Source organism: Trypanosoma cruzi, genomic scaffold (genome assembly GCF_000209065.1).
Source record: "Trypanosoma cruzi strain CL Brener 1047053516807 genomic scaffold, whole genome shotgun sequence".
NCBI lineage: Eukaryota > Euglenozoa > Kinetoplastea > Trypanosomatida > Trypanosomatidae > Trypanosoma > Trypanosoma cruzi.
Genome location: NW_001849558.1, coordinates 189,883 through 207,034, shown reverse-complemented (window position 1 = coordinate 207,034; position 17,152 = coordinate 189,883). Strand labels below are relative to the sequence as shown.

Genomic DNA, 17,152 nt, shown 5'->3' with positions numbered 1-17,152 from the left:
TCCTTTCCCCCTTATTGTCTTTCTCCCAATCAAACCCACAAACATGCCAAAAAGGCATTCATTACACGTGTTTATGTGTGTATGCGAAGCAAGAACTTTGAATGCTAGTTTAAACGTTAAAATGCAATCATTTTTTTTTTTATTCTTTCTTTTTGTTGCGTTTTAGGTGGTAGAAAAGCGAGTGTGGAATAAAATATTGAGATTTGTTTTTCTTATTGGAATTGATCTGTTTGTTTTTAGCTTCCTGTTGCTTGGCGAAGTGAGGGGTTTTTCTCCGCGTCTATTTGCTGTGCAGTTCTGGGCTGGTGAGATCGACCCTGCGAAGATGGACGACGGCACGGGTCACCTCATACGCCCCTTTTCCGTCATTGGTATGGGTGCATATGGCACAGTCTTCAAGGCATTTAGGCTGCCGAAGGAGTACGGAGACGAGGAGGAGATGTGGCGCAGCCATGCACAGGCCGTCGCGGTGAAGGAGACAGTCTTCACAGAGGTGGCAGACGACATTACAGTTGTGCTGAAGGAAGTGTCGTACCTCAGTAATCTTCAACACCCGAACATTGTCTCGTATTTTACCGCATTTACAAACTCTGGTGTGACTCCTGTGGCACCGTCACCGGCATCAACAAATTCTAAAGGGAATGAAGGAATGAAGGCGTCCCCAAGCTTTTCCGCGGCGCCCTCCTTATGTATAGTGGAGGAGCTTGTAGAGGGAGCGTCTGTTGCGAAGGTGCTCAAGATGACTGCGGAGGGACAACTTTCAAATGTAATGTCGGAGGTGGATATTGCTGCTGTACTGTACGATGTTCTTCAAGCACTGCTTTACATCCATGAGGAATGCCGTTTGGTTCATCGCGACATTAAACCACTGAATATGCTTATGGATTGTAAGACCGCTTCTGTGAAGTTATGTGACTTTGGAACCTGTGCCGATGTGAGCCAACAAGCCGGACGCTACACTGTCATTGGTACCATTGGCTGGATCGCACCCGAAGTTCTTGACAGCGGTATGATGGACTGTCGCTCTGGGCACGTGACGTCCCACAGCTTCCCATCGGATGTGTGGTCGCTTGGCGTCTCCGCGCTTGAAATGGCACTGCCGAACATTCGAAAAACGGCCTTGTCTGAATATATCAAGGATGTCAGTGCCTCATCGTGCTCGGCTCAGCGAACGTTGGAGTCCTCACGCAAGAGTGTTCTGCCCATGAAAATCTCTTCGGAGCGTCTACGTGACTTCATCGCCTGCTGCCTTCGGAAGGATCCGCTGGTACGATCAACGGTTCGCCAGTTATTAGCACACCCGCTCATTGTGGGAAGCGGGGTGGCCAGCGCGCAAAAAAGACAGAAGAGAATAGGAGCCATCCTTGACGCGGTGAAAGCAGCCAACAAGTCAAATCAAGAATTGAATGAAAAAATGAACGACGACGCTATTGTTTTGCCCCAATACGCCCACTCAACGCTTAAGAAAAATCGATGCATGGAAGCCATAGCAGCGATTAAAAGGGAATTTTTTGCCGCCCAGGCACCTCTTTCAGAGAAGTCTCGCGTCTCACACTACGCATGGTGCTTGCCAGAGCACATTGCCCGTATGTCATCGTCAGACGAATACCGCTACATGCCAACTCCCTTGAGACAGCAAGGGCTTGGTCAAGTGCCTTCCGTTCACAACCCACAGGGAAATGCACGAAGCACGGCGCCACTCAAGCCTATCTTTGACTCTGTTGTTCTACCAGCCACAGTAGATTCACAACGTGTGGTGCTAAGTCTCATACGTAAGTATCGCAAGCTTGCCGGGGCAAACACGGCGGATGGATGGACAGAAGTTGATAGGCGGAACGAGGCATGCTACGCATTAGACGAGTTGGCCTGCCAGAACTTAAAGCATGAGAGATTTATTCGGTTGCACGATGATCTGCTACGCACTTTTAAGGCCACGTGTATGGCGATTCCCGACTTTGCAGCGAGTTTTCTTTCTAACTTTACGCAGTCCTTAACGGTTTCGGATGACGATACGCAGAACCTACGACAGTTCATTGCCTACATTTTCCAGCTGCAGAAGGAAAATCTCATGCACACCCATCGTACTCAATTGGAGACACCGGACTTTAAGGCGACGGCATTCAAGAGCTCTGCAGACGCTTTTGCCCGAAGTTTGCAGCCGATGAACTTTGTGTCCGCAGAGGATTTACTGCGATTTCCGCATATGCCGCAGTCAGCGGGATTCATGAATGCGAGTAATCTTGGAGATGACGCAGCTACTGGTACAATGCGGCAACAACAACCCCTAGTCAATCCTTCGGCGTATTTGTTTAACACCTGGCTGAGGCGAAAGCGGGCCGATATATTAGGTCCCTCATGATGTCTGTTAAAACTTTAACAGGAAAGTGTGCGATGTGTGTTTTTTTTGTTGCTCTGCCATGGCACCTGTGTTGAACGGCAACGTTTTCTTGGTGTGGGTGTCTCCGCTGCTCCTCGGTTTTTTTTTGTTTTTGTTTTTGTTGTTTTTTGCATTTTCTACTGTTTTTTGTGTCTTCATATGAAAAGTGTTTGTTCCACGCTTGCATTTTACCCACCATCTTCATATCTGATTTTTTTTTCCCCTCTTTATTTTTTTTTTTTGTGTGTGTGTGCGAATGAACCATGTATTTTTCCGTTCCTCCTCAAGAGGGAGTGGGTGAGACGTGGGGCCGCCGCCGCCGCGGTGAGAATCATGACGAAATTGGTGCGCAAACTCAAGCAGATGGCCAAGAAGCGGGCCCATCGCAAAACCGTGCTGAAGCGAAAGGTGGAGCGGGCACAAAGGGATATTGAGGAGAGTGAGAGGCTAAAGAAGGAGCGGCTGGAGCTTGAGACCGACCTTGAGATGCACCGCCTCAATTATGGCGAGGAGGATGCCGAAATGAAGAAGCGGCTTGTGCGGTTGGTGGGAAATCTTGTTCTGGAGGCCCCGCAACGGAAATCAAAGAAGCAGGGTAGTCGCAAGCAGATGAGGCGAAAGGATAAGCAGAAGGAACGTGGCCAGGCTGTCGTGGCTCAGCTGGAGAAGAAGTGGAATACGAAGAAGCGACGAGTGAAGCAGAGGGCTCAGATACGCAACGAAGATCTTCATAATTAACTGTGGTGGGGCTCTGTTGAAAGCACACATGAATGAGTGAAAACCAGCTTCTTCCATTGTATTCTTTATGCTCTCTTTATCGATCTTTCTCCTTGAAAAAAAAAAAAAAGAGGGATGATATTTCTTTTTTTGAATTTGTTTGCATTTCCCTTCTTCTTTCTCTTTTTTTTTTTTTTTTGTGTGTGTGTGTGTTTGCCCTCCTCAGACCGTGATACCGGGGATGGATCTACCGCTGGACATCGACCAACTTACTGCCCCGCCGCAGCTGGACGAGCCACCACTGTCGCCATTAGCGGCGGCCAACTCTCCTGCCGTCCCACGCTTTTCGCCCATTCCACCACCATCGTCGGCAGCGCATGCAGACAAGGTTCAATCTCCGACTGAAGAAGGGGATGGGTACCAGTTCCCCGCGCTGGATGAAAATGATGAGCACCTGGCGATTGAGGACCTGTTTGGTGACTTGTTTGAAGTGGGGGATCATCGACCGGTAGACCCCGCGTTGGTTGACACGCGCAGGATGCTCTTGCGCTTTTTTGGTGACTATGTTCGTGAGGAAGACGTTGATTTTGAAGATGAAAAGCATGTAAAACTAGCCAAGGAAATGGCTGATAACAAGGCTGCAGCTCGTTTTGCCGCAGCGGAGAAATGTTTTGGTGAGGCAGGTGCAGCTGCTCTGGAGGATCAACGTGTTGAACCATTTGGGTGTTTACAGTCATCTCTTCCAGACGCACCGGATCTCGGCCCACGCGACGAATTGTGGCTAACAGACATGCCAAAAATTGCTCCAAACCGTCAAACACTCCACATGGAACCGCAACCGTTTATCCCTTCACAATGCATGCCGCTCAACAGCACCGAACGCATGCTGTTTACAACACAGAATGTGGTCCGATGGGCATATCATAAGGGAACGAACACCTTTATGAGCAATGCCCGCATCGTCCGTTGGAGTGACGGTAGTGTAACCCTGCATGTGGGTAGTGATTTGTTCACCCTGCAAACTTCCAAGGAAAACACCGTCACAATGCTCGCACGCCCGGTTGTCGTGCAAAAGGGCGCGGTTGGGGTTCCCGCAATGGTATCGGCAGTTAACCCCGCCAAGCACCTCGTGGTGGAAGGCGCCACTGCGGCATCGGTTGAAGAAGCCGTAATTGCTGAGAGCGCGCGATTTCGATCTGTTTCCAAACAGCACAACCTTGCGTACAGTACACCGACTCTACCTAATATTAATTGGAAGAAGATGACCAAGGCACGCACCCCCATTGAAGAATATGTTATGAAAGAATATGACCGCCGGCAGAAGATGATTGAACAACGCAAGAAAGAGGGACGACCCATGACGTTGACGGAGCAGATGGAAATGGAAGACGAACTTCTCCAGAAACTGAAGACGATTAGCGCAGAGGAACTTCTGGAACAACAACAAGAACAGCAAAGGGAAGCTGTTCTACGTTCTACGGTTCGCCCGCAACCACTTAGTCGAGGTCGTTTTAACCGTAATACAAACCTCGAGGGTGGAGTAGATATGGCTGTCGCTAACGACGCGAGCGATGGTATATGGAAAGGATATGAGGAGCAGGAAGATGGGGATGATGACACATATGAGACGACTTTGGAGATAATGCGGACCAAACGTCAGAGGGAGAATGATGCCGACAACGCCGAGCGCCTGCGCCGCATTCACCAGCGAGAAAATGAGCAGGTAACGCGGTACAAACCCCTCATGGAGGCTTTGCGAGGTCTTGTCCCATGCCTCCCCTCGGGATCCAATGCACTTGGTGCTGTGCAAGGAACGTTGGATTTTTTGGAAACAGGTGCCTTCTCCGCCGGTGTTGTTGAGAAGGAGGTGCCGCTGATGATGGAGGAGGTTGCTGATGAGTGCCCCGATATAGACCTTAGCGCCGTGCGGAATGAACTCCAGAAATTGTTCCCGTGAGTGTGTCTATTTGTGTGTGTGTGTGTGTGGTAGGTTTGTGTCCAGCAATTGCAACAAAGAGCCTGGGAAAAAAACAGGAAGGCGAAGAGAAGAGGGGGAGAAAAGAGGTAAAAAAGGACGGGAGCAGCAAATAAAAAAAAAAAAAGATGTGAGGTTGTAGGAATGATTGCACTCACTCCCTTCCATGCCGCTTTGCAGCAGCAACTAAGAAGGGAGAAAAAAAATATATGCGATGGAAAAAGGTTGCGAAGAGGGATGTGAAGCTTTGCTGCGTGTTGCATTACTGACGCAAAATGCGGGCATGTTCATCTCCTCTCATTTGCAATTTTTTCTTCCTTTCTTTTTGCTTTGTCGTGATTTTTTTTTTTTTTTGAAAGGAGGGCTTTTTTCTTCTCGGTAGACTCCGACGGGCGTGTACGCAGACATATACGTGAGTAATTCGATAAGAAGTAGTGTACTTTGGAAGTCATGTGTAATGTTGAAGGACTTCCGCTCCGGCAGGGGAAGCCGCGGCCACTGCCATCAACCGACCCCTTGCCCATATATCTCGACTACAATGCCACCACACCGTTGTGTGACGAGGCGTGGGAAGCGATGGTAAGCGTGCGTAGTTCGTGGGGTAACCCGAGTTCATCCCACCCGTATGGTTTGGCGGCAAAGTTTGCCCTGGAGGAGGCACGGCGAAAGATCTCGGATGCCATACATGCCGAGACGCCTGAGTCCATTGTTTTTACGTCAGGGGGAACAGAAGCAAACAATCTTGCCATTATTGGCGGGACGTCGGCTGTCCACGAACGAGACCCAACCCGCTTTCGTGTCATTGCAACTACCGTGGAGCACCCTGCTGTGGAGGAGGTGGTAAAATTCTTGCAACTTTCAAATCCGCTTCAAAAAGAGGAAAGTGGACTGGTGACACATCGGTTCCCTGTGGATGTGACTACCGGGTGTGTCAATCCCGATCAGTGGCGTCAACTACTTCTTCAGTTACCGGGGGGTCCTAGAAGTGTAGCACTCGTTTCCGTGATGCATGCAAACAACGAAATTGGTTCAGTCAATCCCATCCGTGAGCTCGTGCAGCTGGTAAAAGAGTTGTGTGGTGCGGAAGTTCTTTTTCACACAGATGCAGCACAGTCCATCGGAAAGGTGCCGGTAGACGTAAGTTCACTGCGGGTGGATTTTTTGTCCATTTGTTCCCACAAGTTTTATGGCCCCAAGGGAGTGGGTGCTCTGTATGTAAGGGAAGGAGTTCCTTTGCAGAATATTCTTTTTGGTGCGGGTCATGAACGTGGTATTCGGCCAGGCACAGAAAATGTGATGCAGGTCACTGGGATGGCAGTGGCACTTCACATTGCATGCAACAATTTATCTGAAAATGCAAACAGAATGCAAGCAACACGCGATGAGTTACTACGTGTCATTGAAGAGGAGTTGGTGAAAGTTGGAATGAGATACGTGGCGAACAGTGATATCCGGTATAGTCTACCGAATACACTTAATATCGCCCTGTACAAGGAGGATCGTGCTGGGCATCCCCGATACATATCGGCTCAGAGACTAATTTATTCGGTAGGTAACCAAGTCTGTATGTCGGCCGGATCCGCATGCCATTCTTCAGCTCAAGAAGTTGAGGTCTCTACCCCTCTGAAAAGTGTCGGTGTGGATCTGCCACGTGCCATTGGAACGCTCCGCCTTTCGACAGGGCGAGGAACAAGCGTTGAGGAAGTTCGACGAGCAGCACGCATAATTGTGAGGCACGCTGCACAACAATTTGGCGATGTCTAATGTTGTCTCTATTTGAGAAGAGGGGTCGTGCTGCAGAATGATGCCCAAATGCATACGGTCATCACGGAGGAATGGAAGGGGAGATGAATTTTTAAAAAATAAAAAAATAAAAGTTTTATCCTTCAACGGATGATACTTTGATTCCCGTGCCGTGATGTCTAATAAATAAGTAAATATATGTTTTACACGCTTATGTCTATTGTCTCCATATTTATTTATTTATTTATTTATTCCTTCTTCTGCCTGTGAATTTTTTTTGTAGCTTTTCCATGCGGGGACATGAGTGTTGGCGGAGCCCCGTCAGACGGCGTTGGGGTTGTTTGGTGTGCCACCCAGCACCTCTCAGCAGGCACTGGATTTCCCTTCCTGCTGCAGGTGGAGGACGCCCAGGTGTGCATTGACTACCCTGCAAAGCATCACCGCTGTTGTTGGACGCGCGCCATGCTGCAGCCAGTGTGGGAGAACTTTAGCGCCAGCCCCGTGGGAAGAAATGATTTGAAGAAAGAAGAGAGTCTTTCCCAAGAACAATACACACAAAGGGATGCTTTTTCCTCTTCCTTTTTCTCACTTAGAACACGTCGAACTCTTGCGGAACTGTCGCAGTCTATTCAATTGCTATTTAAACGACAGCAACAAAAGCGACCACCATGTAGAAATGTGAATCGGTTGCGCTACATTCATCTTTTGCCTTCTGTTGTGCGCGTCGGAAGGGGCATTACGGGGAAGTTGTCTCTGACGTTTTCCCTTCGACGCTGCGGGGACACAAAAGAAGCGAAGGTGTCGTTATTTCCAACTTTTATTGCTGTTGAAGTATTTGGTTTCATGACTTCTTTTGTAACGATAACCTTGTGTGAAGCTCGGCAACGTTCATCCCGTAAGACGGCACTTTTGTTGCTGCAGAGTATAAGTCATGAGGGAAATGTGGCAAATTACAGTGTCTTTAACGCGGATCTGCACCTCGATTCCCCTCAGTCATTCTCGTCGTTGCCCTTGCCATGTGAATTAACGTGGTCATTTAGGGTATATGCTGCCTGTTACAGTTCCATGGAAACACAAATTCGCCTTGAAGAACCCTTCATGCACCTCCGCGAGTGGAAGTCTAGGACGACGCAAGAGGAACGTTTTGCCATTGTAAACCCAAGCATGGACCCAGAAATTACTTTCTCCATAGAGAAGCGAAATCGTGCAAATATGGAGCGTCGCATCCATGCTGCAATAGCTCAAATGGATAGTCCTGGGGAAATGGAAAGTTTGAATTCTCCATCGACTTCGTCCTCTTCATTGGTAAGAGCCACACTGTGTCACATCGCGACCGTGGAAACCTCTCGCGGCATCATGATGGAGCCATGCGTGCAGCCGGGGAATGGTACACTTGCGGCGGTGATGCCGAGAGACATTTCATGGCCGCTTCACCTCTTTGTTGCCGACGCGAGTGGCAAAACGTGGCGATCTCCTCCCATCGCCGGCTCTTCATCTTTGGGAAGGCTTGCCTGCGAGATGAATTATCTGGAGGGGCGGAGGAGTGCCGAGGATGGCAACGAGAATCCGGAGCTGAAAATAAAAGGGGAGTGATTCATTATTTTCAAGCAATTTGTTTTCTTTTCAGTGTGTGTGTGTGTGCCCCCATTGACCCATTTTTGTGTTTGTTGTTTCGTGACGTCGTGCTGGATACCTCACTCCCTCCCGTTGCGGCTGCGGGCATAGTGGGGTAGCTTATCCCCCATTTGTTCTGCTTTGTTCTCGACACACGTACGCGCCCGAACCGTCCCTCTCTCTTCCTGTTGTGCGAAGCAAAGTTGTAGGGCCAACGACGCGTGGGGCGGGTCGTTAGGGGTGAGAAGTGCCCGTCAGGCAGGGAGAGAAATAATAGAGGAAAAAGATTTTTTGCTCCTGCTACGGGAAGCACACAAAACATAGTTGGCAGTAGCAATCATAGGTACGAAAAATAATAGAAAATGATGACGCATGAAAATCATTCGTTTTACTTTAGGTTGGCGGCATTATCAATGGTGCTGGTGAGTGAATCGATTTCTTCGACGCTAATTTTGCCTTTTGTCGGATTATTTGTTGCCCGCCTGCGGAACGTCACCCCCGATGAAGCCGGCTTCCTCTCTGGAATTCTTGTGTCAGTGTTTCAACTAGGGCAAATCATCACGGGCAAGACCTGGGGAAGAATGAGCGATCGGTTTGGGCGTAAGCCCATGATCCAATTGGGTCTTTTCTTCAACGCCGTTATTGCCATTTTTTTTGGAGTTAGTCCAAGCATTGAATTCTGCATCTTGATGCGCTTCCTTCACGGGTGTGCCAATGGCAATGTCCTTGTTGCCAAGACGGTCATTGCGGATATAACGGATCGGACGACCGAAAGTCTGGGGTTTTCTGCCATCACTCTCTTCTGGGGAGTGGGCTCTATCGTGGGGCCTACATTGGGCGGGCTTTTGTATGACCCAGTGAAGAATCCAAAGTTGAGTCATTTTCTCTTGACAGAAGATCCGGCATTAAACTTCTTTGTTGTTCATCCTGCGGTACTTTCCATGTTGGTGACTGCTGCCTTTTCACTCTTGGCGTTAATGAGCACATGTCTATTTCTTCCTGAAACGAGCAAGAATACAGTGGATCCATTGCTATCTCTCTGTTTTAGTCGTCGCAATACCAGCGCAGTGGTTGTGGAGGAAAGCATTGAAGAAAAAAGCACGCAAGAGATGGAGATCTCTGCATATCCTGGCATTTCTGAGGAAACGGATGGGCCCTCCGGTAGGGAAGATGTCCAACAGGGGAATCGGGGTTGTGGCGAGGCATTGTTTGTAGAGGAGGGTTCATCGTATCGAGCTATTCCTGTGGAGGGTGCGTCCAAGGTGACAAGGATGCGCCAAAGAAAATTGGGGTTGACATTAGAGGGTAAGAGCAATTGTGAAAATAAGTCACAGTCTAGTTTTGGCTACCGCGAAGCTCTAAAGTCATCAAACACGCAAAAAGTGTTGATCATGTACATGTGCATTGCCTCGACAGAGTTTGCCCTTTTGGAAGTTATCCCACTTTGGTCGATCGCCTCAGTTGAAAAGGGTGGTCTTGGCCTTTGTTCAGCCGATGTGGGTTGGTTAATGGGTGCGACCTCGGTCGTGTGTGTCCTTGCAAATATCAATTTTACTTCTTTATTGCGATGCGTGCAAAACCACCGAGTTATTTGGGATACCAGCGTCATACTGTGGGCATTGGTCTCCGTGGCTACACCGTGTGCTATTTTTTTCCCCCGGCAATGGGTATTTACATGTGTTGCCGTTTTGAACGCCATCAGAGAGGTTGCACTGTCATGGAATTTTGCTTTAGTATATATCTTTATCGCTCGATCCTCGCCAGAGGAGCATTTGGGATCAATGAATGGAATTGCCCAGTCCCTTGGCTCCTTATCGCGTTTGCTGACTATGCTGGTGCTTCCTCCATTATTTGCATGGTCTCTTCAAGGCGCTCAATCTTTTCCTTTTAATCACCATTTTGTTTTTTGGCTGACCACATTGCCACTTCTGGTGAGCTATGTTCTTTCGACGTACCTTGCACCAGTTGTATTGAGTGGTTAGCTGCGTAATAGAGTTGGAGGTGAACGCGGTTTTTAGTTCTGTTGTCATACGAGCGGCATTTCATGGAAGTGCAATTCTTGTGATGTATTTATTATTATTATTTCTCTCTCTCTCTTCTTTTTCTTTTACTAAGGAGTTTGTGGGGAAGTTGGAGGACGATAAAGAGCCCGTTAAACAATTACTTAAGGTGGATATTATTTTATTGTGTGTGTGTGTGTGTGTGTGTGTGTGGTTAGTTGTTTATTGGTGATTTTTCAGTGGGTTATGAATTGTACGTGCTGGATCCCTAAGAAAGCGATAATCTGATATATTGTTATTATTATTATTATTCCTTTGTTTTGTTTTTTATTTTCTATACAAATATAAATATAAAAAAAAAAATTTTTTTTTTGACTTATTCCATTTTTCTACCTCTATCAATAAAACGAGTCCCACTGCCCTCCAGGAGGGGGGAAAGCCCGATTATCGTAGCAGCTGATTTGTAAACTAAGTGGCCTAATGAGAGTGTGTATGCGTGTTGGATAATTCCTGTCCAAAAGTGCCCGGGAACTGTTGGGGAGGGCGCATTGGACCAGATTTTGTTCGCCCCTCGTTGTAGTCTTGTCTCTTGTGGGAAGAAATGACAAGGCCCCATCCGGACGCAAATATGTTTTCTTGTTTTTGTGTTTTTTGTTTGTTTTTTTTTTTCTTATTGAAGGGATAAAGTGCCAGTCGCACACACACACACAGAGAGAGAGAGAGAGAGACAGTGAGAAAAAGTGAGAGCGAAGGGGGAGCTGCCTCTGCTTATTTCTTATCAAAAAGGGTATCGAGAGGAGTTTATTGCGTGTGTCTTCTGGACACAGAAAAACAGTCGTAACGAAAAGAAAGTGGAAGTGTTGTGGTGTGTGAACTGTCGAGTTATTTTTATGCTGCAAAACGCAGCAAACCTAATTGTAAAACTTTGCATATCTTCGTAAATATATTTTGAGGATGTTCCCTGCGGCAAAACACGTAGAGACTCCTCTCCCTTTAAAGCAGATGTTTGCCCTCGCAGTGGTGTTACTCAACGAAAGTTTTAGCTCCACCATGCTCCTCCCATATGTGGGGCTACTCATCGCCCATCTTAGGAACCGACCAGCCGAAGAATCGGGTTACCTCTCTGGGCTAATGATTGGTGTATTTATGTTTGGGCAGGTTGTGAGCGGGAAGTATTGGGGGTACCTGAGTGACAAGTACGGTCGTCGCACACCTCTTCTTGTTGGTCTTCTGAGCAGTGGCTTTATGATGCTTGGGTTTGGTCTTGGGAAAACAGTATGGATGTGTATTCTGTTCCGCTTCTTGCATGGTCTTTTTAATGGCAACGTTCTTGTGGCTAAGACAGTGCTTGCTGATATTTTGGACGAAACAAATCAGGCGAAGGGATTTACTTTGGTCAGCCTGACGTACGGCTTTGGAACTCTCATTGGCCCCGCGGTGGGTGGCGTCCTCTACGACCCAGCAAACAGTAATATGATGCAATGGGCCGGATTTAGCAAAGAAGGCATCTTTTCTCGCTTTCCGGGCTTACTTCCAGCAGTTGTGCTTTGTCTTTACATTAACCTGGGCGTGTTTGTGTGCATTGTGTTTCTGAAGGAATCCAACCCGAAAGCCCAACCACTGCCACGGTGGTTAGCTGTTTTGATTCCGTGCTTTCGGGAAGCAAAGGAACCCGAATTAACTTCGAGTGACACCACGGATGTTGTTTTTGAGAAGATGGCGGATCTCAACGACTTCCAGGAGGACAATAAGAGCACGAAGAAGACCGAAGAGCCGATGGTAATGAAAAGATCATTTCATGGGGATATGCGTCTGGGTTTGGAGCGAACAGAACTCGGAGAAAGAGGTTATAAACTGTCCATTATGGATGATATGGAGGAGTTGGAAATGGATTTCGAGGAGGACGGGGGAAAAATGCAAGAAGAAGAAGATCATGATGCTGTGAGGGATCCCGAGGGTGTGGAGCCATTTGGATACAAGGAGGCTTTTCTACTCCCCATTACAAGAAATGTTTTGGTTCTTTACATGCTCCTTTCCGCCGCTGATATGGCATACGGGGAAACATTCCCATTATGGGCCATTGCCAACAATTCCGTTGGCGGACTTGAGTACAGCTCTGGTATTGTGGGTTTGTTTCTCTTGTCAAACAGTTTGCCATGTGTTGGGGCAAACCTTCTTTTTCACATTGCTTGTCGTGTAGCCGAAGATAAAATGGTTCTTTGGCAAATATCAATGTACGCCATGGCTTTTGGTGTGGGTTTGGTTCCCTTTGCCGCCTATATTCCACCTGTTGGACAATTCATCATGATATTTATATGTGGCTTTTTGCGGCAGTGGTTTGCTGCCTGGGCGTATGGCCTGATCACGCTTTTTACCGCCCGTGTTGCTCCCCCTGCTTGTCTGGGGACTATGTATGGCATTAGCCAATCATGTGGCGCAGCGATGCGGTGTGTTATTCCAATTGTGGCTACGCCAATATTTGCGTGGTCCATATCCGGAGGTCACTCTCCACCGTTTAATCACATGTTTGTGTTTCTCATAGCAGCAACCGTATTTGTTGTTGCGGCCGTTATTTCATTTGGCTTCAACATGGTGATACATTTTGCCAAAGAAATTGTCGTGGAGGAATCTGTCCTCCATGATTCGGGCGAAGAAGCCACTCCCACCACTGAGCATCGCGAGTAGCTTTTATGGCAAAAAGGAGAGAAGCAGAAGGAGAGGAGCAACAAAAGGAGAATGGCAATTCCCGCATTCCAAACACTGATAAGAGTGTAATTCAGCAAATGAAACAAGTGAAGTTGAATAAATTATTAATATCACTTCTTTTGCTCTTGTTTTATGTTTTATGTTTGGGTTTGATTGTTTTGATTTTACTTTGTTTGTGTTTTTGTCCTTTGTGGAATTCTCGCCCGGGATCAAATGCAAATTTGTGTGTGTGTACGATGGATGTGCCCGAAAAAGTCATTTAATCCCTTATTATTATTATTATTATTATTATTTTACGAGAATGCACCCACCCCACCCCAATCCAACCCCCTCCTCTGTCACTGGCGATTCATGTTTGTTGCGCACTCTGTTGTACTCGGCTTGCACTTATCACTAAGGCTTTGTTGCCTCTTCTTGCGGAGACGAACGGCTTTTTTCACTCTTCCCAGAAAACTGTGGATATATAATATGCGCATAGGTGAAAATAAATAAGAAGGAGCGTCTTGTTTGAACACCCTGTTTTTTTGTGCACGACCCGATTGCTATATTCCGTGATATCGCAATGTGGATTTCAGCGAGCGCGGCTTTTTTGTTGTTTCTTCTGTTATCCCACCCATCCCCTGTTACTTTCCTCCACGAGGGGGGAGGAGGCCTGGCAGATGCGGGGGGACATAAATGAAGAATGCTGTTTTTTGCGTCCACAACAAGCACGCTTTTTCTTAGACTGATGTATGAATCCATTTGTGCACGAGCGTTGGGCGGATCTCATCTGAATTGGGAGCCGTTGAGGAGGGCGCATTGAACCAAATTTTGATCGCCCCTCGTTGTAGTCTTGTCTCTTGTGGGAAGAAATGACAAGGCCTCATCCAGACGCAAATTTTGTTCACGTTTTCTTCTTTTTTTTTTTTTCGTCTCTATTTTTTCATATGATTACATTTAATATTATATTCGGTAACGTATTTAGATGAATCGCGAGAAACACATGAAGCTCTGAACAGGGGAGGGGAGGGAGGAGAAATGTATATATAATTGTGAGTGCAGAAGGAGCAAGCGAGGAACGTTTCTTTTTGATGTTGTTGTTGTTTTTCTTTGCTTTGGGGGAGGGGACTCTTCCATATATCTGTTTTTGTTTGTTTGTTTGTTTTTCGGTCCCTGTTTGTGTTTGTGCGTGTGTGCTTTTGGTGCCTTTACGCCTCACGACACTCCGTTGACTCTTCTTTCACCCCCCCCCCCCCCCCAACTCTCTGTGTGCATGGTGTTGAGGGTCGAAGGCCTTTCCCCCATCCTGCTTCTTTCCGTGAGGTGGCGGTGGTAGGAAGGAGAAAGAACGAAGTAAAAAGGGGGAATTGATTGATAGAAAGAGAGGGAAACAAACGAATAGCAGTTGGTTGTGTGAGAGGGAAAAAAAGGGCGAAAAAAAGATGCGAACGGGACAACACAGTTTTGGTGGTAGTATTGTCTCCTCAGGGGCGGTCATTGCAGTGTCCGCCGCTCTTCACTTATTTGCAACGCGGACTCTTCCAGCCGCTGTGGCTTGCTACGCTCCCGCAATTTCATGGGGATTTACATGTCTGTGCTTGCGGAAGGGAATGAGCTACACTTACGTGCTGATTTTTACGTTACATTTCGTTCTTGCATCCATATGTTACTGGAAATTTGGCAGCTCAAATGCCATTTTAAATCGTAGCCTTCTTTATCCGTTGGCGGGATCAACGATGGCGTTGCTCTGTACCTCCCAGCTGCCTCGTGTACCGAATTCTGGCATGATTGGGGTGGCACTTCTTCAGGGATGGTCCACGCTTGGAGGGGTTCTGATGTTTCTGATATTCCCAGCAACTGTTCTTAGCAGCATTGAGCCGCAGGATTTGCGTGAAAGCCGTTTGACAAAATTTATGCATCAAACGGATGGAAAATATGTGGAGTCACTCACCGTCCCGTCAAAGCATGGCGTTAACTTGGACGTTTTATTGGTTAAGAGAGAAGAGGATGTAGATCGTTGGATAATTTACTTTGGCGGAAATGCAGAGATGATGGAAGACAGTGCGGGGGATATGTCCAGCCTCACGCAGATAGTTGTGGCAAACTGGGTTTTCTACAATCCTCGGGGGGTTGGGCGCAGCAGCGGATATGTAGCAGAGGTACGGGACCTTATTGACGACGCAGTCACTGTTGTCCAGCACATCTCTGCACGGTATTTGATTCCCCACAAGAAGCTTTTGCTTTGGGGACATAGCATTGGGGGAGGTATTGCGGCAGCCGTGGCGCGGCGTGAATGTATGGAGTGCCCTCTTGTCTTGGATCGAACCTTTTCACGTCTCTCCGATGCGGCCGTTAAGTTTTCACCCCTTTGCCCAGCTCTGACAAGGCTTTTGATTCGAAACACGATTGGGGATCTTGACGTGGTTGCGGATTTTAAGGCAGCAGCAAAGAACAAGAAGTTGGTGATTTATCATCGCATGGATGAAGTCATCGCGTACGACGTCGCCTCGTTGGGTCGCAAGGATGCTCTTAGTGAGATGCATGTGAATGAAAGTATGGTGGTGGAACTGCGTAGTACACGTGTGCAGTCGCCCCATAACAGCCTTCTTTCGGCGTTTGAGGAAAGGATGAAATTGTGTCGCTGCGTTAACGCGCTGTTTTCCTGAGGAGCATAACGAAATCTGCTTGCTTTTTCTTTTATATATATATATAGATATATTTATTTATTTATTTATTTATTTGTGGATCTTCCAGGGGTCTTCTTCTTGGTCCCAGCAGGTTTCATCATCCGTAGGAAACGAGAGGACCCATTGGGTGCGCCACCGATTATGTTTCCAGAAGAACAAACTGGGGCGACTGCTGTTCAGCTTTCATCTTGTTGTTGTTTTTATTTTTCTCCTGCCTCTACTTCTGCTCTCTTGAGAAACCCCTTTTATTCTTCTGCTTCTTCACACACACAAACACTTGTCTCTTCCTTGCTGCTTTGGCTGGTTGAAGCGCTTAAAAAAAAAAAACTTTTTTGGGGGGAAGGTAAACGACGGCATTTGCGCCTTGTCCAGTAGCTGTCTCTGTGGGTGAGTGCTGTTTAACCCCCAGCATCTTTAAGGCACCACACGTAATCGCAGAGAGGGACGAGGGATAGAAGGAAATGACGGTTGTGACTCAACAGCAGGAGTGTCCACGGCAGTCTGACGAGACGGCAAGTGGCGATAGCGTGGATGTGCGCAACGCCCAGCCAGACCTGGAGGGGGCATTTAAGGAGGTGGTGACGCGTTCTCTGGACGAGATTCTTCAGAAGCGGCCGAAGGACCCTATTCGGCTCCTTGCCGATCGTCTGCTGGAAAAGAGTGACAGCCACGAAGTTGAACAACACGAGTGCCTGGTGGGAAACGCCATCCGTTGCACACTGAAAAAGGCATGCACGCGAAAAAAGGGGGCTGATTTGTGTCAAGTCCCTGGTCTGCCGTTGCTGCAACTCACTGTGCCCACCGCATTCGAGCTTGATGCAGCGCTGCGACACCTTGAGACACTCACACCTTCCAACACGAAGGTTATCATATTTGTTGAGCCGCCCAACCCACCAACGGATCTTTTCTTTGTGAAGGGCGTGCCTTACTTTACGGATATCACGGAAAAACTTCTTCTTCAGCGCCGCCGTGGGGCAACAGATGACATATTGCTCGATGAAGGTGACGATGTGCGTGTGGGATCCTCTAAAAAAATGACATCTCTTCTTCAAAAGGCGCTTCTTTTGGACGTCAAGACCCTGCAGGAGGAGTTGGCCGATTTAGCCACTCCCCTCTCACGATTCTGCATCGTTCAGTTACCAGAGGTTCAGAGTAACTTTTTGGAGGTGTTTGATATTATTGATAAAGCCTTTGGCGTGCGGAAGCACTACTGGAACGTACGGACCACCGCTCCTGCAGAGGTTCCGTCTGCTCTTCTTGCGTCATTTAACCCAAGGATGTCCAACATGACCTTTTCGAGAATCATCGCGGCCATATTACCCTTATATGAACAACTGCAGCGCCGCAAGATTGC

The 17,152-nt window shown here is 47.7% G+C and overlaps 9 protein-coding genes across 9 annotated transcripts, besides 19 other annotated features; all 9 read left to right on the top strand.

The window, feature by feature from the left end:
- Window positions 1-2,689: part of a sequence feature (heterozygous, non-Esmeraldo-like haplotype) that runs on past the window's edge.
- On the top strand, window positions 326-2,359 carry Tc00.1047053510659.70 (protein kinase-like protein, putative; the record flags this gene model as incomplete). Its single annotated transcript, XM_813352.1, has 1 exon — window positions 326-2,359. One exon carries the CDS (start codon window positions 326-328, stop codon window positions 2,357-2,359), a length of 2,034 nt encoding a protein of 677 aa, XP_818445.1.
- Window positions 2,477-2,500: a microsatellite.
- Window positions 2,690-5,457: a sequence feature (haploid, Esmeraldo-like haplotype).
- Window positions 2,711-3,115, top strand: Tc00.1047053510659.60 (hypothetical protein, conserved; the record flags this gene model as incomplete). The annotated part of the gene is made up of 1 exon (XM_813351.1): window positions 2,711-3,115. One exon carries the CDS (start codon window positions 2,711-2,713, stop codon window positions 3,113-3,115), a length of 405 nt encoding a protein of 134 aa, XP_818444.1.
- Window positions 3,236-3,293: a sequence feature (A-rich).
- On the top strand, window positions 3,336-5,051 carry Tc00.1047053510659.50 (hypothetical protein, conserved; the record flags this gene model as incomplete). The annotated part of the gene is made up of 1 exon (XM_813350.1): window positions 3,336-5,051. The coding sequence occupies one exon, from the start codon at window positions 3,336-3,338 to the stop codon at window positions 5,049-5,051; it is 1,716 nt and encodes a 571-aa protein (XP_818443.1).
- Window positions 5,048-5,092: a microsatellite.
- Window positions 5,118-5,196: a sequence feature (T-rich).
- Window positions 5,377-5,423: a sequence feature (A-rich).
- Window positions 5,458-5,785: a sequence feature (areas merged during assembly that could not be assigned to a particular haplotype. This can correspond to areas where the two haplotypes were merged or to regions with more than two copies in the genome that were merged during assembly.).
- Window positions 5,520-6,833, top strand: Tc00.1047053510659.44 (cysteine desulfurase, putative; the record flags this gene model as incomplete). Its single annotated transcript, XM_813367.1, has 1 exon — window positions 5,520-6,833. The coding sequence occupies one exon, from the start codon at window positions 5,520-5,522 to the stop codon at window positions 6,831-6,833; it is 1,314 nt and encodes a 437-aa protein (XP_818460.1).
- Window positions 5,786-5,989: a sequence feature (haploid, non-Esmeraldo-like haplotype).
- Window positions 5,990-17,152: a sequence feature (heterozygous, non-Esmeraldo-like haplotype).
- Window positions 6,920-6,945: a sequence feature (AT_rich).
- Window positions 7,042-7,065: a microsatellite.
- Tc00.1047053510659.36 (hypothetical protein, conserved) lies at window positions 7,113-8,405 on the top strand (the record flags this gene model as incomplete). The annotated part of the gene is made up of 1 exon (XM_813366.1): window positions 7,113-8,405. The coding sequence occupies one exon, from the start codon at window positions 7,113-7,115 to the stop codon at window positions 8,403-8,405; it is 1,293 nt and encodes a 430-aa protein (XP_818459.1).
- On the top strand, window positions 8,789-10,408 carry Tc00.1047053510659.28 (hypothetical protein, conserved; the record flags this gene model as incomplete). Its single annotated transcript, XM_813375.1, has 1 exon — window positions 8,789-10,408. One exon carries the CDS (start codon window positions 8,789-8,791, stop codon window positions 10,406-10,408), a length of 1,620 nt encoding a protein of 539 aa, XP_818468.1.
- Window positions 10,612-10,639: a microsatellite.
- Window positions 10,714-10,799: a sequence feature (AT_rich).
- Window positions 11,058-11,101: a sequence feature (A-rich).
- Window positions 11,136-11,173: a microsatellite.
- On the top strand, window positions 11,381-13,111 carry Tc00.1047053510659.20 (hypothetical protein, conserved; the record flags this gene model as incomplete). The annotated part of the gene is made up of 1 exon (XM_813349.1): window positions 11,381-13,111. The coding sequence occupies one exon, from the start codon at window positions 11,381-11,383 to the stop codon at window positions 13,109-13,111; it is 1,731 nt and encodes a 576-aa protein (XP_818442.1).
- Window positions 13,250-13,321: a sequence feature (A-rich).
- Window positions 13,400-13,425: a microsatellite.
- On the top strand, window positions 14,554-15,777 carry Tc00.1047053510659.10 (hypothetical protein, conserved; the record flags this gene model as incomplete). Its single annotated transcript, XM_813348.1, has 1 exon — window positions 14,554-15,777. The coding sequence occupies one exon, from the start codon at window positions 14,554-14,556 to the stop codon at window positions 15,775-15,777; it is 1,224 nt and encodes a 407-aa protein (XP_818441.1).
- Window positions 15,828-15,852: a microsatellite.
- On the top strand, window positions 16,260-17,152 carry Tc00.1047053510659.4 (hypothetical protein, conserved; the record flags this gene model as incomplete). Its single annotated transcript, XM_813376.1, has 1 exon — window positions 16,260-17,152. A coding segment is annotated over one exon (893 nt), but the record flags the coding sequence as incomplete, so codon positions are not given.